The 21,858-nt window shown below is 38.0% G+C and overlaps 1 protein-coding gene across 4 annotated transcripts in view; it reads left to right on the top strand.

The window, feature by feature from the left end:
• Window positions 1-21,858, top strand: part of kcnma1a (potassium large conductance calcium-activated channel, subfamily M, alpha member 1a) — a 180,017-nt gene that overhangs the window by 35,188 nt on the left and 122,971 nt on the right. For all 4 annotated transcript variants that reach the window (XM_081351035.1, XM_081351034.1, XM_081351036.1 and 1 more), the window contains exon 3: window positions 14,385-14,549. In XM_081351035.1, the coding sequence (XP_081207161.1) occupies window positions 14,385-14,549 (165 nt within the window). The remainder of the gene's footprint in view (window positions 1-14,384; window positions 14,550-21,858) is intronic.

Genomic DNA, 21,858 nt, shown 5'->3' with positions numbered 1-21,858 from the left:
TATATCTGATAAAAGAAGAAAAATAAATCCTATGTGTATACCATAGTCATGTGTAGTTGCTCGAATGCTGCACATATGTGAGTGATCAGTCTGAAGTCATGTGACATGCAGCACTGTGTTTACTGAATCCTGATAGAGGAGCTGGAAACCTAGATATGAGTTTCATGGTGTGGAGATTTGGCTGCTCTCAGAGGCTTCTGATATAAAGAAGAGCTAACCAGTCCTGACACAAATCTCACCCTGCGAGAAATGGGAACCAATTATTGCACCAAGCACATACTAGTGTTGTCACGATACCAAAATTATTGTTTCGATACCGATACCAAGTCAAGTATTGTGATTTCGATACTTTTTCGATACTTTTCCTGAAAAGGGAGAAACACTCTCAAATATCATTGCTGTGCTTTATTTTAAAAACCGGGACAACATTTAATCATATAACACACTAATACATGAACATATGAACAGCAGATATATTAAACATTTGAACAAGATATGAAATATCAAAATATAAAAAATAAATTAGAGCAATGACATTCAAGGTAAAAAAAAATATACATTTAGCAGCATTATCTCATTTATCATAAGAAACACAAGAGCTTTATCTTGATTCTGAACTTTGAACAAAAATATGAACAGCGATTATATTAAACAATGTTAAATATTGGTATGATAAGCCTTATTGGTGATATATTTGACGTGGGGAGAGAGTTGTGGAAGGCCTATACTTCATGTTAAACATAAATATATAGCAGCAAAGACAACGTCGGCAGTGTTGACTGCAACATAGGCTACAGAATAATTCGTTCAGTATTGAATGTGCAATATTTGAAAATCGATCATATGTTTTAAATTACATTTTATATTGTATTTGTCAAATCTTTCAAACATCAAAATGTCATTGATTAATATGTATTCGTGTCAAAATGACATAGAAACATCTTTTCCTATTCTATTTTGCCTGGAAACGCTTCCAACACGTGTGCGTGTCGCGTGAAAAATAGATTTCTAGAATGCACGCGTTTTCCGCGCATCTCGAGCTGCACCCAGACGCGTGTGTCACGCAGGCAGTTAAAGGGATAGTTCACTTTGAAATTAATTTTTGATATGTTTTAGCTTACCTCAAGGGCATCCAAGATGTAGGTGTCTTTGTTTCCGCAGTAGTTTCAATTTGGATATTTTTAGGTCAAACCGTTCTTGTCTATCAGTCATATAATGCAGGTCGATGGACACTGTATCAAAACACAAGCACAGAGTCCAAATTAAAACAATTCCCCATCGTCCAAATTAAACAATTCCCCATCGTAAGTACACTGACGGCCTAAGACACGAAACGAGCGGTTTGTGTGAGAAAACGAACAGTATTTATATCGTTGTTATCTCTTGAAAACAGCACACGTCTAAATGATCTGACGGCACGGGCGGGTATAGATGTATACATAGATGTCGCCTTTGCTACTGCAGTTCATTGGAACGAAACCGTAGCCAAGGCGACATCTATGTATACATCTATACCCGTCCGCGCCGTCAGATCATTTGGACATGTGCTGTGTTACAAGAGGTAAAAAAGATATAAATACTGTTCGTTTTCTAACACAAACCGCTCGTTTCATGTCTAAGGCCATCAATGTGTTCTTACGATGGGGAATTGTTTAATTTGGACGATGGGGAATTGTTTTAAATTGGACTCTGTGCTTGTGTTTTGATACAGTGACCATCGACCTGCATTATATGACTGACAGACAAGAACGGTTTGACCTAAAAATATCCAAATTGAAACTACTGCGGAAAAAAAGACACCTACATCTTGGATGCCCTTGAGGTAAGCTAAAACATATCAAAAATTATTTTCAAAGTGAACTATCCCTTTAACATCATGGGAGCCGAAATAAAAACGGACACGACACGCAGCCAGTGTGTGTCAGGCCTTTACAAATCTGGAACGCGGTCATTCTTAGAAGCCATAGCCTACTAATAAATTAAGGAATCGTGACGTATTTCATTTGCGGTTTTCTTTTGAAGTATCGGTGCACCGTGCAACAGAGCAAGGTAGGCAACTTACTTCCATATGTCACTCCTCCTCGCGTCATCTTTTTCTACGAGTCGTGGACCACTTGTGCTCATAGACAGTATATAAACGATTATGCTCGCACATGCAGCCATCTCTGTAGTGTTTTGTCACATGACACTGACAGCAGCAGGTTCTTTGCTGCGTACGTCAGGAAAAAAACACAAACGTCCATAGGGAGGCTTTTTTTTTTTTTTTTTTTAAGTATCGATACTGATAAATTTAGGTATCGTGACGTTTTTAATTTCCGAGTATCGCGATACTTTTGAAGTATGATACATCGTGCAACACTAGCACATACACACATTTGCTGGAGCCATGCCCTTCGCTGAAAGTAGTGTTGTTTTTTCTCCCAGCAATAGGACAAATGGAGTTTCCCTCCAAAATGAACGAGTTATGGAACAGAGAGAGAGAAATCAAGAGGAAATTGCAGGAACACTGACATATCAGAGACGTGTGCTAGTAAATGTAATTCAATGGGAGATTTTCTTTTGAAGGTTTCGCCTTCAATTCTTAAGTTAATAAATAGAAAAGATTTTGATCAAGAGCTTATTTGATAGTGTTTTCCTATTTAGATATCCACACAGAGTTTAAAAGCTTTAGGTTTTGTTTTGTCAAATCCCTGATTCTATGTGATTAGACTTGTTATGCACTTAATCAACTTGTAATGCAATTAAACAACTAATTAATTAACAAATATCAGTTCTATACATTTATGCAGCCACCCATCTGCTCTAGCTTTTATTCTATACTGGTTTACTCCTGGAATTTGTGGCACTGCTAATGTTGTTGGCTTCTGAAATTGTGTATTTCCTTGTTTATAAGTCGGATCAAAATCCATCTGCTAAATGATTGTAAATGTGATTAAATGTCACAAAAAATGTGCATGCACCGCTCACACTTTCCTCAGAAAATGTATAAAAAAACCCTCATAATATTTACATGTGACCTTGGGTTCATACCATGTGTCAAATGCCCTTAGAGGAGGAACTGTCTGTTCACTTAAATTCTTACATGTTATGGTTTCACTCCACTGGCTTGAAATGGTCTTTGTCATCACAGAAATGTTCATTTTAAAGTGTCTGAGGAAAGAGATTCACCCTGTCAAGAACATAATTGAATGACCTGATTGTTGGTTTATTGCAGGGAGAATTTGTGAAGATCTTTATTGCTTCTATTTTAGGCAGTGTTTTCTTAAAGCCACAGTGCACCATTAGCTCCTAATGAGGACAGTCATTTAAGTAATACATCAGTGAATTACAACTGTATTATTGTTATTTGTGGGTGATTTCACTTAGTTTTATATAGATCCATCAGATGCAGATTCTCTGTCCTGCACCATTTAGGCTCTTATGCATTAATCTTCAGTAACATCACATAAAGGGTGGTATTTTTTAAGGTTGAGAGAGGTATTTCCTGTCCTCCCCAAGCCACGGATCTCGAGTCTCTCGTCATTTGCCTGTCCTTTTTCTCCGGACCCTGCTCATATTCCAAGCTGCCATTGCCGCTGGCAGGTAACACGCATTGGAAAACAAGGTCAGATTTTCCGAAGCCCTCCGGTCTCAATTATTCCACCACAGATGCTCCAGCAGGGATCCACAACATAGACCACGACAACAGACTTTTATGTTGACTAGTGCATGTTTATCATCAGCGAACATCATTGAAGCAGAGATCCGAGTCCTGACCTAGGGAAACAGCAGCATTCATCAGAGAATGTGTCTTTATCTGAGAGCACTGGGGCTGATAATCATGTATCAATGGGACAGTGTTATGAATCATGTAGAGAGCAGTAGTACATGCGGCCTGGATGCTCTGCAGAGTAGCACTAATGCACAAGCAGTGAATCCTCTGCGTTTGGCTTGTGTTTTAGGTGAGATATGAGAGGATGACACGACCTGAGTTCTTGAGCTGTAATGGAAATGGGCAGGCTTTCCCAAACAATTGTGTTCAAAGCGTTGCAGAATTTTGCCCTCCTGAATACGTGATGAATTTGGTTCTGGCAGAAACTACCACTGTTTACAAGGTCCCTTAAAATTAAGTTTGCCGTTTAAAGTTTTTCATAAGCAACAGAAATGGCAGCTCATATCAGTTATGCAAATAGGTATAGACCATATTCACAGCAGTGCCATCTTTGATTTTAAATGGGAATGAAAGCGAGGCTGAGTCTATCCCTCACAGCCTCGCTTTCATACCTGTCATGGCGCTGTTCTGAATAAGGTCTATTGGCACCAGTGAGACGGTCTAAAACATGCATGCACAGCGTTATTTGCATAGTGCATAAACATTATATCGAACACTTATTGAACTTTTCTTTCTTTTATCAAGTAAAATTATATTGCTATAATTAACTTTATCATTTTATCGCCCTGCCCTACTTCATACATCTATTTATTTTATTACAAATTATTTTTAAAATTATAAATTTTCCCTTTTAACGCTGTCATAACTTTTTTTAACACAAGTTTGCCTTTTTCTTTTCTAATTGTTATATCTCATGCCATTAGGGGAGATGTGTAATAATGAAAGAGATGGGTTGTGTTGGTCATAATAATAACTTGTGGTTAAAGCAGGGATTTGTTCTGTGCTGAGGCTTCATGTTTCAGCACTAGATGTTATTTTACTGGCCTGGTGTGAGTGTGAAATGAGATAAGATACTCTTGAATAATAATAATATAAATAGTCTGGCATCACATGCAGGCACGTCCAACCAGAGGCATAGATTATGTTGTCTCATACCTGTGTAATCCTCCAATCAAGCCCATGGCATCCCTGCTTTAAGCTCTAAACCTGAATCAGACAGAAGGGAGTTTTAAGATTCTGCCTTAAAGAAGCAGTTCACATAAAAATAATAGCTAATAAATTCTCTTTTTTGTGGCTGCAATTCATCTACTAATCTGTTCTCTCGAGAATCCTCTATGGCACCATACTTAATGTGATTTTCCCGAGGAGGACGTAGTCCTAAATCACTGTTCTTGTTGGTCAATATTTATCACAACCAATAAGATTTTAGGTTGAACAGCAGTGTTTTAACCTATTATTTCCCTCTGATTTTAGAAGTAGATTATAATTATGGTTAGTGCTGTAATTTAGGACCATCAGAGGATGATGACTTGTTTGTTTCTTTATAGCTCCTCCTCCAATTACTGATTTTCCTCCAGCTTATGTTCTTCTTGATGTTACTGTCATTTAAGATCTCTACATATCTTATCAAAACCTTTTTTTTTTTTTTACTTTTCACCACTCTCTGTTGAGCTTTCCATTTGGACTAAGTGATTTTTAGCACAGGGGGTGACCGGGTTGTGTCAGTCAGTGTATGATAGTCTTGCCTGCATCTTTGGGTTTTGCTCGTAAGTGCTGATTGCTCTCAGGGGTTTTTAGACCCTTGATTGTATAAGGTGCTGATTGCTGGTGAGATCTGACAATCTGGAATTGATGTAATAATACTCTTAATACTCTATAAATGACTTACTAGGGAAATAATTTATCCTTTTCTTTTGTATAATTGCTAAACAACTATTTTTAAATTGCCAAATGAATGTCAATACTGCACTTGTGAATAGTGAGGCACATTCTCAGACACCTTCAAAACGTATCATTCTGAATTTAGAAAAGCAAACAAATTATATATATTTTTTGTAGGCCTGTTACTTCCTTTGCTGCTATCTCTTTTACAATGTTTTAGTGTGAAATGGTCACACTGTGATATTGGTTAATTGTACTGGTATTAAAATAGCAAATGGGGAACAGAGCATGTTCGGATTCACTGTTATTTTTCCCAGCTCCTTGGGTGAAGCTAAAAATAGCACTCGCTATGGAGTACAGTTTTCCCCAGTGATGCAAATGGAAGTCACCGGAACAGCTGCTGTAAAGCCAAGTCTTGTTAGATCAGCCTTGGTCACATGACCTGCTCTCTGCCATTCATTATTACTGCAACTCCCAAGTGAGGTCATATCACAGTCAACCCTGTTTCAGCTGTCAAAATGTGCAGAGTATTTTCATATACAGTAGTTTGCTATATTTACTGCAATATTTATCTGTTTTGTTTGCTTTCATATAAATAGAGAGAGAGAGAGAGAGAGAGAGAGAGAGAGAGAGAGAGAGAGAGAGAGAGCACTAATGGAAGGTTTATAAGAGAGAGGAGAGAGAAGATGGATGGATGGATAGTGATAGATTGATAGATGGATATTAGCCCTGTTCACACATACTGTCTGTACTAGTAAATTACTGTTTAGAGATCATGTGTGAACAGAACCTTTTCACAATTACCAGTACTGTGAATCAGATAGATCGATAATATGGATAGAAATGTATTAGTGTATACAAATTAATGAATGGATGGATGGATGGATGGATGGATGGATATGGATTTATATGGAGAAATACAGGGGTTGGACAATGAAACTGAAACACCTGGTTTTAGACGACAATCATTTATTAGTATGGTGTAGGGCCTCCTCTTTGCGGCCAATACAGCATCAGTTCATCTTGGGAATGACAGATGCAAGTCCTACACAGTGGCCAGAGGCCACAACACACACATAGCATATTTATATAACACACACACACACACACACACACACACACACACACACACACACACACACACACACACACACACACACACACACACACACACACACACACACACACACACACACACACACACACACACACACACACACTCATATAAATACACAAACATTTTACATTTTCATAATGGCTTACACAGAAATAGTACAGAAATTTAAATATTTCTCTTGAAATGTGTTTTAGATTTAGATAGACAATTTAATAGTATTTATAAATCCTAGATGCACCGATTCCGATTTCCGATTTTTCATTAAGTTTGACCTGCCGATACTGATTTTAGCCGATTCCGATTTCTTTTTTTCTAACCACTTTACAATTTCTTTTTTTCTAACCACTTTACAACACACAGAATATATATATATATATATATATATATATATATATATATATATATATATATATATATATATATATAATGTATGTATATACATTACATATATAATGTATGTATATATATATAATGTATGTGTATATATATGTATATGTATACATTTTTTTTTAATAAAATATCATATCCTTTTACCCAAACTGAATAATAAAAACAAGTTTAAATGGTGCATTTTAGGTACTTTTGTTTGAAATCATATTTAGTGCATCTAATCAATCGGTGCATCTCTAACTTAAAAAAATAAGCTTTTTTTACTATGAGGATTTATTACATCAAAATGTAGATCTGTGTAGACTACTTTATCTGAATGAAATACATACACTTCTCTCGCATTTGCTTGCGTGCCAGCGATTAACCCTCCGCATGCCAGTGTTGGCACGCGTGCCTTAGGTTGCTGACGTCTGCTCTAGGGACACAACAGTATTGGGTGTTAAGCGTCTTTGGTGCTTCCCCAGACCGTAACTCCCACAGATGTGGGAAAGACCGTGAAGGTTGATTCATTAAAGAACAATACGTTTCACATTGTCCATAGCGCAAGATTTGCACTGTTGGCACCAATGAAACGGACATTTGGCATTGGCATGAGTGCCCAAAGGTTTGGCTATAGCAGCCCGACCATAAATATTGACTCTGTGGACCTCCCGTCAAACAGTTGTAGTGGAAACAGCAGTGTCGAGGTGCGTATTTAATTCTCCAGCGAGTTTAGCAGCTGTGGTTTTATTTGTACTTTTTATTTTTTATACAATCCAGGTTAGTACCTGGACATCCATTTCAGAGAGCTTCCTCTTGGATTGGCAGTTACCCCTGTTGGATGTCGTTCATCCTACGTAGGATTATGCCAACATTACCTAGATACCATAGCTCTCGATACACCACTAAGACTTACTGTCCTGGTCACAGACGTGCACCAACAATTTGTCCTCTTTTGAACTCCCATATGTCTCCCATTATGTTGTGTGGATTGCAATATGTTATGTACAGCTGTGCTATTGCTCTACTATTTCAACCTTCACACACTGTTCTTACTGATGGAATGTAAAAATCAGTGAAGATTGTCCACCACACTGCCCATATATAGGCGTGAACCCTCCAACACTATATTGGCCAGTGTTTCAGTTTCGTTGTCCAGCCACTGTATATATATGGATAAATCGATTAATATAGATGGTTAGTAGATATAGATATATATAGATATATGGATCAAATTCATAAAGCCACAAAAAATGGCAGTGGAAACTCTTAATTAGCTGAACTTTAATGCCCCGTCTGACCTGGAACAGATTGTTAGAAAAACAATGTTGAGATCAGGAAACAAGGTCACCCTAAATTCAGTGTTTTGACTGCTGGGTCTTGGTCTGCTTAAGACCTTCTGTCAGTTTGCATCGTGAAAAGGGCTGGATTTGCCCTATGCAGCTCAGGTGAAAAAATAGCTGCTGGAGTTTTCCATGGCTCACTGTTCCACAGCCCCTCTTCTTACTCGGTCATACAGAGCGCTCAAATGAAGTAGAAATTGTTTCTTGTTTACATTGTCTGCTCGAATCTGCACAGCCATCAGTTTGAGACCTTATGTATAATTCATGGCTTTTCCCCACATGAAGAGTCGGCTCACTCCTCCACACCTCTCTCAGCTCACAGCTTTCCCTCTCACATGTGGCGCTTGAGAACTGTGATTTAGGTGGAGTTAGGATGAAGGTTCTATGAATTAATCAGCTTTAAATTTGACAAATTTACTTCTTGACACTGTGTTTGTCAAGTGTGCAGCATGATTGCCCGAGCGTGGCTGACAAACTAAAAATGAAACAGCCTTATTTGAGTCAAAACATATTTTTGTTAAACTTCGACTTGTTTACTTTTATGTAAGAGATTACTCATACACTGGGGAGTTAAAAAATGGTCTGTTATTATTACTGTTGTTGTTATTATTTTTAATCAATTAAAACAATTAAAAGCAAAATAAAGCCCACTTTTAGTCCAAATATATTTTTTTCTAATTTGCTTACATGTTTGATTTAAAATGATTGTCATCAGGTGCATAGATTTTATATTTGTTTCCCTGCATAACTCTCATTAACTCAATAGATTTAGATCTTGAGTGGCTTTGCTAACACACTCAAAGATGTGCTTTCCAGGCCAGGCTGAGCACATGGTGATATCCGATCAGAATGAAACTTGATCTGAGTGTACATGCTATGGGCACAGCACACCAACTACAGTATTTACACCGAGTGACAGGTCCAAGCATGTGTGCGATGTGGCAGAGGAGGCTTGAGGAGATGGGGATATATTTTGGAGTTTGATGGACAGGCAGAGCACACCTTTGTTGACATATTCCTGTAGAGACAGAGAAATCTGATCTGCTGAACAACAAGCTCACATTTTAGGACTAGTTTACTTGATTATGTTTTTTGACAAATCAAATCATTGAAACACCAGCCTCCCCATTAGCAAATCATAATGGGATATACCGTAAATCAATTCAGAATCAAAATAGCAATATGGCTTGTGTGATTATCTAATGCAAAAGGCTGCGATTGAATTAAATAATTGTATAGTCTGTTGCGATGCATGTTTCAAAGCGAAGCGCGGCACTTGAGTAACTCATAGACCTTATTCAGGGCAGCGCCATGACTGATATGAAAGCGAGACCGTGAGGGATAAACCTACAGTGTTTTCAATTGCGTCCGCTGTAAAAAGCTGGCATGAAGTTCCCAGATCACTTATAATTTTCCACAGCTCATGTTGTCTGGATTGTCTTCTGAAATTGTTGGAAAGATATTTTTGCAGTGTTTAGTCAGTAGAATAGTCTAAAAACAGTACAACCCACTGAAGAGATGTAGCCTATGTCTATCACTCACAGGCTCACTTTCATTCCCATTAAAAATCAAAGATGGTGCGGCTGTGAATAAGGTTTATGGTCCGGCTTGGTTCACAGTGAAGCGAAATCAATGTCTGAATGTGTGAGTTTAATGTGCATTTGGGAACGCATCATGCACACCACTTAGGTTTTGTTTTCACATTCGTATAATTTCCAACATTTTTGTAGACAGATGATTACAGCATTTTAATAGATTTGAAATTAGACTAATTTGTTTACACAGAAAGTACAGTTTTCTGCCAAATAATTTTTTGCAAGTGAATTTAAGACACAAATATTGTGATTTTACTACTGTAAAGTAAAAATAAAATAAAAAATACTGATTATGAAATATATATTTTTTATTTTATATTTATTTTACAGTGTAGTATTATTATTATTATTATTATTATTATTATTTTTATTATTATATTAATATACAATATTACAATAGAATAATAATGATAATAACAAATGTATTATTATTATTATTATTATTATTATTATTTATTTATTTAAATTTTTATTATTATTATTATATTCAAACTGTTTGGCTTCAAACACCAGGTTTTAATAGACTGAGAAACGTTTACAACTAAAAACAGGTTTGAGTACACTTACAAGTCCGCTTGTATCTCTGAATCACTGTAGCTTTAACTATAGTGTCAGTTTCTGGGCTGTCCGATGGCTCTGCGTAACCTTTGCTCCGTATGCCTGGGCCGGTGGTCAACTTCTGCAGCCAGATGGTCATGTCTGGATCTCCTGCAGTGCCAGTCTCTTCAAAATACCTGCATGCCAGTCTCTGATACATGTTCTTAACTACCTCACTGGATGCTACAGCCTGAGGACTGGCTGATATATCTGTCCTGGGATAAACCACCTCACTCAACATCCAAAAAATACTTTTTTTCCTCGCTATCTTTAGAACCTGGACCTTTCTGCTAACAGAACCTGTAACAAGTGCTTAACTAGGACTGCATTGAGCAAGGAGATTATTAATGCTCAGTGGTTTTCATTTGTCCTGGAGTTTAGTTTTATAACACAAACGCGTGTGTGTTTTGCTCTCCCTTTTGTTGATGGAACAGTTTCTCTCCTCCTGAGACTCTCATTAGTTTTGCTCTCATCTGAACCATACATCTTTCCGTCATAGCTTAGCGTCCTCTGTGGCAGTACCAGAGTGCTGCACTTCTCTAGGGATGTGTTCACATCTTTATCTCTGACCACCCAGAGCCTGATTGTGAAGTGAATCTTAGACAACACCTGCAAAACTGTTTGTTTACTACAGACAAGTGCAAGCCTGATTTTATATTTTACATGTCTGAGGCAACGTTCACACAGCAGTAGAATGCAGTCGTCAGCCCTGTATTTGAGTCCTCAATATGGTTACATTCACATAAAGTTCAGTTATTTACAGAAGTGACAACTGCATTCAATTTTCAGGCCTCACAACTGCATTCCCGGAAAGCCTGCACTGTGTGAATGGAACAGGACCGGAAAACTAGTTGACTGTCACTTCATACAGTGCGAGAGATCCGCTCTGCGCTGCACAAACGTGTGTCTACCATCTGTTCTAAGTTTTCATGTGTGGTTTTGGTAACTTGCAGCAACAGAGATATGTGTTGTATGTCATCTGAAGGTTTTAGATCAAGCCACTTTTGTTCACCAGGGGTGCGTTTCCCAAAAGCATCGTTGGCCAACTGTGATCGCAATTTCCATTGAACTCTATTGGTAACGACGGAACTTGCGACCATAGTTGGCTTTGGGAAACGCAACCCAGAGTGGTTCCTGTTGGTTTTGTTTTTCATGTCACTCAAATAATCCACTCTCCACCCAGATATAAAAGCTGCTGTCGGTTAATAAAGATTTCATGTTGTGTAAACGTCACTCCCCTGGCCTCAAGAGGCACACTAGGGACTGACTCTAGAGACCTTTAGCGTCCTTTTCAGCACGCCTGCCTCCCATGCTGGAGATGCCGGTGCGAATCCTGCTCTGAGTGGATAAAGTAGGACCGGTTACATTTGTTGCCGTGACCCAGATGGGAGTGAGGTTTAGGGGGTGAGTGTAACGGAGGCAAGCTAGGATTCTTATAATATGAATATAAAGTAAAAAAAAAAAGCATTTATTTATTTATTTTTTTATTTTTTTATTTTTTTTATTTTTTTTTTAACAGTTTGAAAGTCATGTTTAAAGTCAAATATAGGTTTTATGGCAAATATAGTTTTTTTTTTTCAAGACTGATGTCAATACCAATACCTCAAAGTGGGATGGCTGATATACAGCTAAAATGTTCATGTCAGACTTGATGACTGACATTAAAGGGATAGTTCGGCCAAAAATGATATTAAACCCATGATTTACTCACCCTTAAGCCGTTCGAGATATGTCAATCTTTTTTCAGACGAACACATTTTCAGTTATTTTAGAAAATGTCTTAGATCTTTTAGTGGTTATAATGTCAAGTTATGGGGTCCACTCCTTCAAGTCACAAAAATGTGCATGCATCCTTCACAAAAGTAATCCATTCGGCTTCAAGGGGGATAAACGAAGGCCTTCTGAGGGTAATCCGTGCGGTTTTGTCGTAAAAATATACATATTTATAACTTTATAAATGAAAATAACTGGCTTCCGGCAACGGTCGAAGCGCGTTCACGGGAGATGGATGCTGGCGTATGACATAGCGTAGTAAGCGCTAAAAGATCTAAGACACTTAAAAAAGATTATAACCACTAAAAGATCTAAGACATTTTCTAAAATAACTGAAAATGTGTTCGTCTGAAAAATGATTGACATATGCATCTCGAACGGCTTGAGGGTAAGTAAATCATGGGTTTAATATCATTTTTTGCCGAACTATCCCTTTAAGATTTACACAGAATTGACAAATATTTTATTCTATTTATTTATAAATTTAAAACAGAAATTGTTCACAGAGTAGAGAGATGAAATTTCTTCTAATTTGCCAATTGGACGAGGTTATCTCAATGTCAGATATCAATTTGTGTGATATGTCAGTCCATCACTAGCCATTTTATGATCTCTACTCCATTTTCATTGGTATAAACTGGATAATATACTTCGTTTTTGTTGCCAAAAAGAAAGCTTTTTACATCATGCTGATATTCTGTTCCAGCATGATTCCATTGAGCAGACAGAGATGTTAAAAGATTGTTGTGCTCTTGCAGAAATTAGTATTACTATTTATGCATCATTGCCCAAGTGCGTTAGTTCCCTGCCAACCCCACAGTTGAATATGAGTGATTCCTCCAGTGCAGCTTCTAAAGCATCAGGCTGCACCACTGAGCACATGATGGCTGTATTTTCATCCACCCACCTGACTGTGAAGTGTTGCCTAGCCCTGCGGATGTAACCCCAGAATCCCACAGCGACTCCCTGAGCCTGTGAATCATATCTGTCCCTGCCTCGGCCTACACACCGCCAGCCGCTGTATGCGTCAGGCAGTCTGAGAGATGCTTTTTTACTGGGCCTCAAAAATCTCCTCTCCTCGCTGCTTCCTCTCAGGCCTCTCCCAGCTGTCAGAAACCTGACAGCAAGTTTGATGTCTAACGTGATGTAGGTTTTAGCCTGTCAAACTATAGCATGAGTCAAGCTGTAGAAACAGGCAAAAATAGTGTGTTATGAATGCAGTTTCTGACATTGAACTTCAAAGTTTCTTTGTTTCTTTATCAATGCTTTACCTTTTTGAAGCTTAAAAGCATAAATCATCATTACTAATTAAATTAGCCCTCATAAAAAAAGTAACACACTGAAATATTATTTATGTCTGTTTCAGTTCTATCAGATTTTTTTCATGAGTTTATTTTGGTTTGAAAATATTAAATGTATCATGAAGTGCCATGGGTTTGTATTAAGGCTGTGCGGCATAGCTGGAAAATGAAATTGTTTGTCAACTTTTTGTGATTTGACAATATATATCTTGATATATTTATTCAGATTTTTTTCCTACCTCAGCTGGAGGAACCATAATTTTGACAAAATCTAGATAAAGCTAAATAAATCTTGTTTGTCAATAAATTAAGACACAAATGATATTTATTTATTTAAAATATTTATATGCAGCAATGTAGATAGATACCAGTAACTAATAGCAAGACACAATGATAATCATCAATATCACCTACATATTGTTTAATAAAATCAAAATGTGTGTATATATATATATATATATATATATATATATATATATATATATATATATATATATATATATATATATATATATATATATATATATATATATATATATATATATATATATATATATATATATATTAAAATGCCTTACTAGACTTCTGTGAAGTCTTTTTTGATTGATGAATCAAATAACTTCTTAAAATCTCATCAAAACCACCAAAAGATTCACAATGGTGCTTAATTTTATATCACTAGACAGTGACAGTGTTTGTATCTCAAAACTATACTGTTGCTTACTTTTCTTCTTTTGTGATTTTTTTTTTCCCCAGGAGGCACAGAAGGTGAATAACCCGATAAACATTCAGGCTGATGGCACACCGAAGATCCTGAATGATAAAGATGAGGCCCCAGCCAGTGAGGTGGGCTGGATGACCTCGGTCAAAGACTGGGCGGGGGTCATGATCTCTGCACAGACCCTTACCGGCAGAGTTCTGGTGAGACGGCCACACACAGACACCCACTAAAGCCTCACTCGATGCCCACAAGCTCCCTCACATCCCTCCAGTCACATTCAGATCACCGGATCCTCATATTTATTCATTTTTACCAAGGATATGTTTTCTCACTGATTATTTGGAATTGATGCCTGACAAAACATTTGTTACATGCTATGACACAATTAGCACACTGCTGATGACATTTTCTGTTTTTGTATGTGTCTGTCAGACCAAGCCATACATCTGACTCCTAGAGGTCAAGATTATACACAGATGATTTACGGATGTTTTGTTAAATGCGGTCTCATTAACTTGCCTCGCGCAATAAATGGCTTTTGGGGACGCAGTAATACTGAACTGTGACTCGTGTGGGTGGCGCTCATCATCACAGCTGTTAGTGCCTGGACACGGACAGGTCAATTAACTATGAACAATTGAGTCAATTTAGCACATAATGAAGATCATTTACTTTGGGAACGTTATGCAAATGAGAGCAGTCCTAATTTTATAACCTTCAGCAAATTATGGATGAAATCCATTTTGCTTTGTGGTTTTCCACTCTGGTGTGTCTGCATTTCTGAAAGCTTTAACCTCATGCACCAGTAGCTTTATGTCCTTCATTTATTGTGACTTCAGAATTTTTCTCCCAGTTCTGCATCTCATCTTTCAGGTGGGGTGAGCGCTATACATGACTGAATTGGGAAGCTGGGCCCTCAATAGACTGATCTGTAATGGGCCGTTCACAGCAACATCAATTAAATCACTGAAGGTCACCAAGTGTTGCATTAGAAGTTCCTACTCAACTAGTGCCTAACTGTATCAACAGACTCACGAATGCCCAGTTTTATCAGCCATTTCTCTCTTTAAAAAAAAATTTGAAATATAAAACTCCACTCAGAGCACCTCCTAAATAGGGTTTTCATTTGGAGCATTCACAATAATGATGGGGTCATATTAGTGACATTTTGTCTCTTAATTCTTAACAATGTAGTTAATATAGCTACAAAATGAATGACATTGGTCACTGGTTTGGACATGTGATTTATTCAGACCATGTGTGCTCTCTCAGTCCGCTTTCCTCTCAATAGCACACAACTAAAATGACAGCTTGGAGAAAACAGCAGTAAAGAAAGCATCTGATCATAGCAATGAGGATATGTCTGATTCAGTCACAAATATCATACATGTCATCTATAGGCCTACTGCAATGAAGACATTTATTCAAGAAATTCATTACAAACAGAATGACGTTTAGTACAGACATATTGTCACACCGCTCCCATTGATCATCCTCTGAATTGATAACTAGGGTAATCTGGAAAAAGATATATATAATATATAGCCAGTTATAATCTTCTGTGCAATTCTATCCCAGCAGGTAGAGCCAAATACGGTGGTGTGTTTGCTCAAAGCAAAGTGAAACAAATTAATTGGATCTTTTATTTGGACCTACAGATATGAATGAATGTTATTCCCATGGCTTCATCTAAGCTATTGAGTTCTGTCTAAACAGCTTAATGGGTTGGATGTACCAGTGGATCATATTTCCTTGTGGCAAATGATGGAAAGTGATAGCTTGGCTGGAATTCATCTCGAGACTGATGCTCAGAGACACTGTAGCAATGCATACAGTATGTACCACTCAGTCGACCATGTGCTACCATGAAACTGAGCTTTCTGTGCCCTTATGTCCTTATCTACAGATGGTGCTGCATTTGTTTTAGCGCTTCCACATGTCGTTCCACATGGTTTCCACATGGTTTTTCCATTGTGTGAGTTTGGAGTGAGACTAAGTGGCAAAGTGCATTGAAAGTGCACTTAGTCTGAATTGTGACTTATGAATTGCCTAGAATGATATGAATTTGTGCTTTGTGTCCTTCTCATGCCCCTTCCTTTAAGAGAACACTGAAGGTTTGTAAGCTGGGGCATACTGTAATAGTGTGGGTGTGAGTGTGAATGTTGTGTCAGGGCTGTGACTTTACCATAATAATAATGTCCCAAATCAACGGCAGTAAATCAACTCACTGTCTTTCATGGGCCAAGAGTCTCCCTGCATCTACTGCACACTTATTTAAATTCTTTAAATTATTATTATACTTTTTTTTTTTATCCTGTAAAGCCTCACATATGAAAAAAAGTTTGCATGTGTCTTTTGTTGAGTATCATATTTGTTCAAAATATGAGATGTACAAATAAACATTCCTTAAAAGCCTGATGTATCATATTTGAAATGTGTGTATCAAATAGGGCTGCCCCCGTCTAAAGATTTTTGTTGTCAACTATTTAGTTGTTAATTTAAGCCATTATTCGACTAATCACACATTTATAATAATTTAATTACTTTAATATATACTGAGGAGAGTACATAATGAGCGTTATATTATATAGGCGTTATACAGCCTATTGCGCGCTCAAGCGCACACGTAAAGCTTGCCGCAAAGCACCTGCACAAGTTATGAATGTGTCGGGGGAAAAAATAGCAAGATGACATTTTAATTATTTATTGATAAACTGGTGTTGAAGCCATCTCTGCAGTATAGGTAACGCGCCTATAGAGAGACATGCACATTTCATATGGATCACCCAAGCAGAGATTATTTGTTTTAGATTTGAATTGGTTTGTTTAAAAGTAGTTATTTCAAGTTTTCTATTTCTCATGTCTGTAAGGAAAGTAGCCTATACACAGAGTTTTGGTTAATTTTTGTGACATGCTCCAGTTAAGGAATCCAAGACAGCTGAAAGGACATCCTGTGTTTTCTTTAATTTACAAGGCACAATGTTTTCTGGTTATTGTGAGTTTACACAAATAAAAGTAGACACTTTACAGTGTTTCCCATAGGTTAAAAATTTACTTGTGGTGGTGGGCAGGGCGAAGTGGTGCGGCGCTTATTGAGCATAGGGTGACCACCTGCTAATAAGCCCAAGGGGGGACAAGGGGTATGTTTCTGAGGGACAATGTGGGACACTGCTGGCGCGGCAGTGCCCCACTGGCAGACTCACTGATAGTGGTTAACAAATTTCAAGCACATACCACCTTGCATAGTATTAATAATGCCCTATTCTCCTAAACGTGTAATTTTTGATGTATGCTCATGAATAAGCCAACCAATGTGTATTTTTTTTCTAAATAAAGATTATATTTTGAAATATATAAAATATAAAATAAGAAATATTTTGAACATTCAATGAATTGACAGATGTACTTCCACTTAAGATTTACTATTTAATTTTATTTATTTTTCATTACAATTTATTTACTTTAAATAAATTAATAAATTATAATATAAATTTATAGGATTAACAGGAATTGTAGTTGCTCAACACCACAGGAACAGTTCAAAAAAAAAGTATTTAAAAAAAATTGAACGATTGACCTCGTATTCCCCTCCCTCCATGTCCGATTGAGAAGGACGTTTTGCAAAGGTCACAAAAAGCCCTCTCGGTATCCCCCTCAACACCTTTCAGCCACAAATATTCATTTCCCCATTCTTGTTTCTTGTACTCACACCTTCTCTTTTTAATTGATGATGCCGTTGCCTCTCAGACTCAGTCTCTTTCTCGAATTTTTCGAATTGGAAAGCGCGCATCTAAAAGTTCCTTCCTTCCAAGTGTGTCTGGTATGCGCGTGCGTGCGCTGTCATGACAACAACGAAAAAGTTAACAACAACCTAGTCAGCAGTTCAACTGAGGGGTTTGTGTGACAACAATAGCGTGCTGAAATGTCAAGTAATGTTCGTTTGTCTGCTTGGGGCTCAAGTATATAGAGCGACCAACTTTTTTTGAGCAAGCATAGATTATGCGTGACACGGTCTCAATTTGCGTGACGCGTGAATTGGGCTTCAAACGCTGTGCGCGCACGCGCTACGCGGGACGGGTGGTCACCCTAATTGAGCAGGTTCAGAATAAACTAGTCAAACAAAGGTTTATGAACTCTATTTATTAGAGAAAATTCTCAATATCATTAACAAATAATTTTGAAATAATGTAGAAATTCATATTATGGGTAAATTCATATTCATACAATTTTACTACCAGCATGAACAAATATTTTCATAATGAAATTTTGAAGTTGACAGCTTCTGTATGAGCAATTAATTTTTCTCTGCTTTAAAAAAAAAAAAAAAAACTTTCTAAGGCCTGCCTGTATGGATAGGCTTCAGGTCCATTTATACTAATCCTTAAAGGGTAACTCTTGCCAAAATGCAACCTATGGTCTTTTTGTTAATCTAACTGAGGCAAACTTTCGTTTAAAAGCATGATTAGGATGGAAACGCCACTTTTAAGTTTGACCGTATTTTAGTTTTTTATATAATAATAAAAAAAAATTGCCTTTTGAATGGTAGTGCTAGGGGCACGACTATGATAGCATCAAAATCGCTATTTTTAAAGCACTAAGAAGGCTCGACACAACATTAAACTTTGCTTGAAGTATCACCAGAGGCTCTACACATGAACTCGAGCATTGAGAACATAGTTAGTGTACACAGAGTTTACTAAAAAGAAAGGTTTTGAACAACTCACTGTGCCTGTGTCCGCCGGCATTTTGACAGTCAAAAATAGTCGATCTCTGAATGCAACGTAACAGAGAGGAGAGTAAAGATGGAAAGCTCCTAAAGCTTTGTTCCATATAAATTCACGGATAATTTGTTGTTTTGTCGTTAGTGGAAATCAACATTGACCTTGTATTTGAAAAAGGATGCTCGTATAAGAAGCAATACTAAAATTCAGAGTCAGTTCATTCACATTCGGAGATGGACTATTTTTGACTGTCAAAATGCCGGCGGACACAACAATAAAGTCAAGGCCTGGTTCTCTCTCGTCCTTCACTGTCGTCGTTTCACCTTTTATGCTTCCGTAGTTCCACCATGAGAGATACGAGACTGGTGCAGGGCGCAGGTGTCGCTCATCATCAATCACGACACCGGCCTCACGCTGTTCTCTCATGGCCCTCGGCCTCGTCCTGCTCGCCACAATCCTCTCCTCTCCTCTCCTCTCCTCTCCTCTCCTCTCCTCTCCTCTCCTCTCCTCTCCTCTCCTCTCCTCTCCTCTCCTCTCCTCTCCTCTCCTCTCCTCTCCTCTCCTCTCCTCTCCTCTCCTCTCCTCTCCTCTCCTCTCCTCTCCTCTCCTCTCCTGTCCTGTCCTGTCCTGTCCTGTCCTGTCCTGTCCTGTCCTGTCCTGTAATTAACAAGAAACATTAAAATATCAAAGTAAAAAATACAATTTGTATTTATTTACTAGTGTTTAATAAATAGCTCATTAAGTTGTTTAGTGGAATTCAAATCACAACCAGAATTGTTAAATTTAATATCCGTGTTAATTACCTACATGTTGATTTGCATAGATCTTTTATGTTCATGGCCTAGAGATGTTCTCTGTCAAAAACAGGTGAAAGTGACAGTTTTAGTTGGGTTCTTTCAAATATGGAGGAAATTTATTACGAGGCAAAGCCTTTATTACAGCAGAGCTGCACATATCCCATGAGAATATGATCAATTTCTGCAAATGAGCAATGCTTTCATCAGCCTCTCTCTCTCTCTCTCTCTCTCTCTCTCTCTCTCTCTCTCTCTCTCTCTCTCTCTCTCTCTCTCTCTCTCTCTCTCTCTCTCTCTCTCTCTCTCTCTCTCTCTCTCTCTCTCTCTCTCTCTCTCTCTCTCTCTCTCTCTCTCTCATCGCACGCTTTTTTGTTTTTGAGTTTTGTAAATATATCTCCCTTAGTCAGATGAACCGTCATCTTGAACCACATCGTCATTGTAGCCAATTAGAGTGAAAATATTGAAAGCAAAAAGTAAAAATCTAGTTAAAAATAATCAGGGCATGTTTTTCACACTTTTGATAGGAAATTATGTTTTAAAGAAAAAAAGAAGATAGAAAAAAATGTTTTTACATATTTTTATCACAATGCAATTTCCAATAAGCCTCAATGTTTACTGTAGATATATTTGACTAAAAACATAAAAACTTTGAGAGCATTTTTGAATGATGAAATTGCAGGAGTAATTGCACAGCGATATTGTGCATGTTGTATTGTGGACCAGTGAGAGTGTATGAGTGTAGTGAGTGAGTATGTGTAGGTGTCTGTGTTTATGTGCAGCTGTGCTTCAGAGCCCATATGTACTATGAGCTTTGTGTGCGTATGTATAACGTGTGAATGTGTGTCTCTGTGGGTGGATGTATGGACTCGTGCCCTCTATCAGGGTTCTTTTTGCAGCTTAAAATCGCAATGAGCATCCGTGGACGCTGAGCCCGGCTGGTAACCATAGCAACAGCAGTTTACCTTGGCTCTGTGATTGTGATGTGCAGAACTGGGAGGCTGTTTGGATCCTCAGCGAAAATAAGAGAATGACAAGAAAGATGTGGGTGACGAGCATCAGTCTGGGCAGGTGTAGGTAATGTATTATGCAGGGTGACATTGTGAAAATGAAGCCTGAAGCACATACCCTCATTCATTAGGGTCGCCTGATGACTTTGAGGGTGCTAACATGTCAGGTGTTTCCCGAGGGGAATCATTTAATTACAAAATCTATCACAATCCAGCTACTGCAGTTTAGCTGTGTCGTCTCGGGCAGCTCTGGATTATGGTTGGCTAAATGAGTGTCGTTCTTCCATCTTTGACACTTGCAGTCTTATGTAAATGATGGACACCAGGCGATGGTATATACGGTGGTATGGTTTGAACAACATTTTACCCTCATAATAGCACCACGTCATGCATCATTTGTCAATATATAGCCATCACATCAGTCAGCGACACTTAGTAATAACCTTTGTGGTGCTGGCAGGTTTAATACTTTAGATGAATGTCCCCATACGCACAAAAAGCAGCCTCTCTTTTGTATTTGTCAGTTTTCTTCTTCCGTCGAAGTGTTAAGCCATACGCTGGGCTCCCAGATGGCTGATGCAGCATGTCATATATCTGCCTCTTCTCATCCATTGCACTAAAACATCATCAGACACCTAAACAAGAATTTGGTTTTGTCATAATGGATTACTTAGCGGCAGGCTTGGTCTGTAAATGTGATTTATCTCTCTCTCTGCATGTGCGTGGGCGACAGGGACCGGAATAACAAAGGCTCGGCAGCTGCTGATCAGAGACCAGTTCAGCTTTCTGTCTTTTAATGGCAGAAGATGAGATTTCGTTAATTGAAGCTTAGCAACAGCTCCCCAATGAGTCGCTTCATACCTTTTCTTATTGGTTTAAGTGGCTGTCTTTTAACCCGGACAGCTTTATTGATCGTTCTGGGAGGCATGGATTAGGTCAGGGCTTGCGTTCTCTGAAAGTTTCCTGTTCGTTCTGGCACACTATGAT

Source organism: Scardinius erythrophthalmus (genome assembly GCF_964197995.2).
Source record: "Scardinius erythrophthalmus genome assembly, chromosome: 21".
In the NCBI taxonomy this organism is placed as follows: Eukaryota; Metazoa; Chordata; class Actinopteri; order Cypriniformes; family Leuciscidae; genus Scardinius; species Scardinius erythrophthalmus.
The sequence above is the reverse complement of the archived record's forward strand: the minus strand, read 5'-3'. Positions and strand labels throughout refer to the sequence as shown.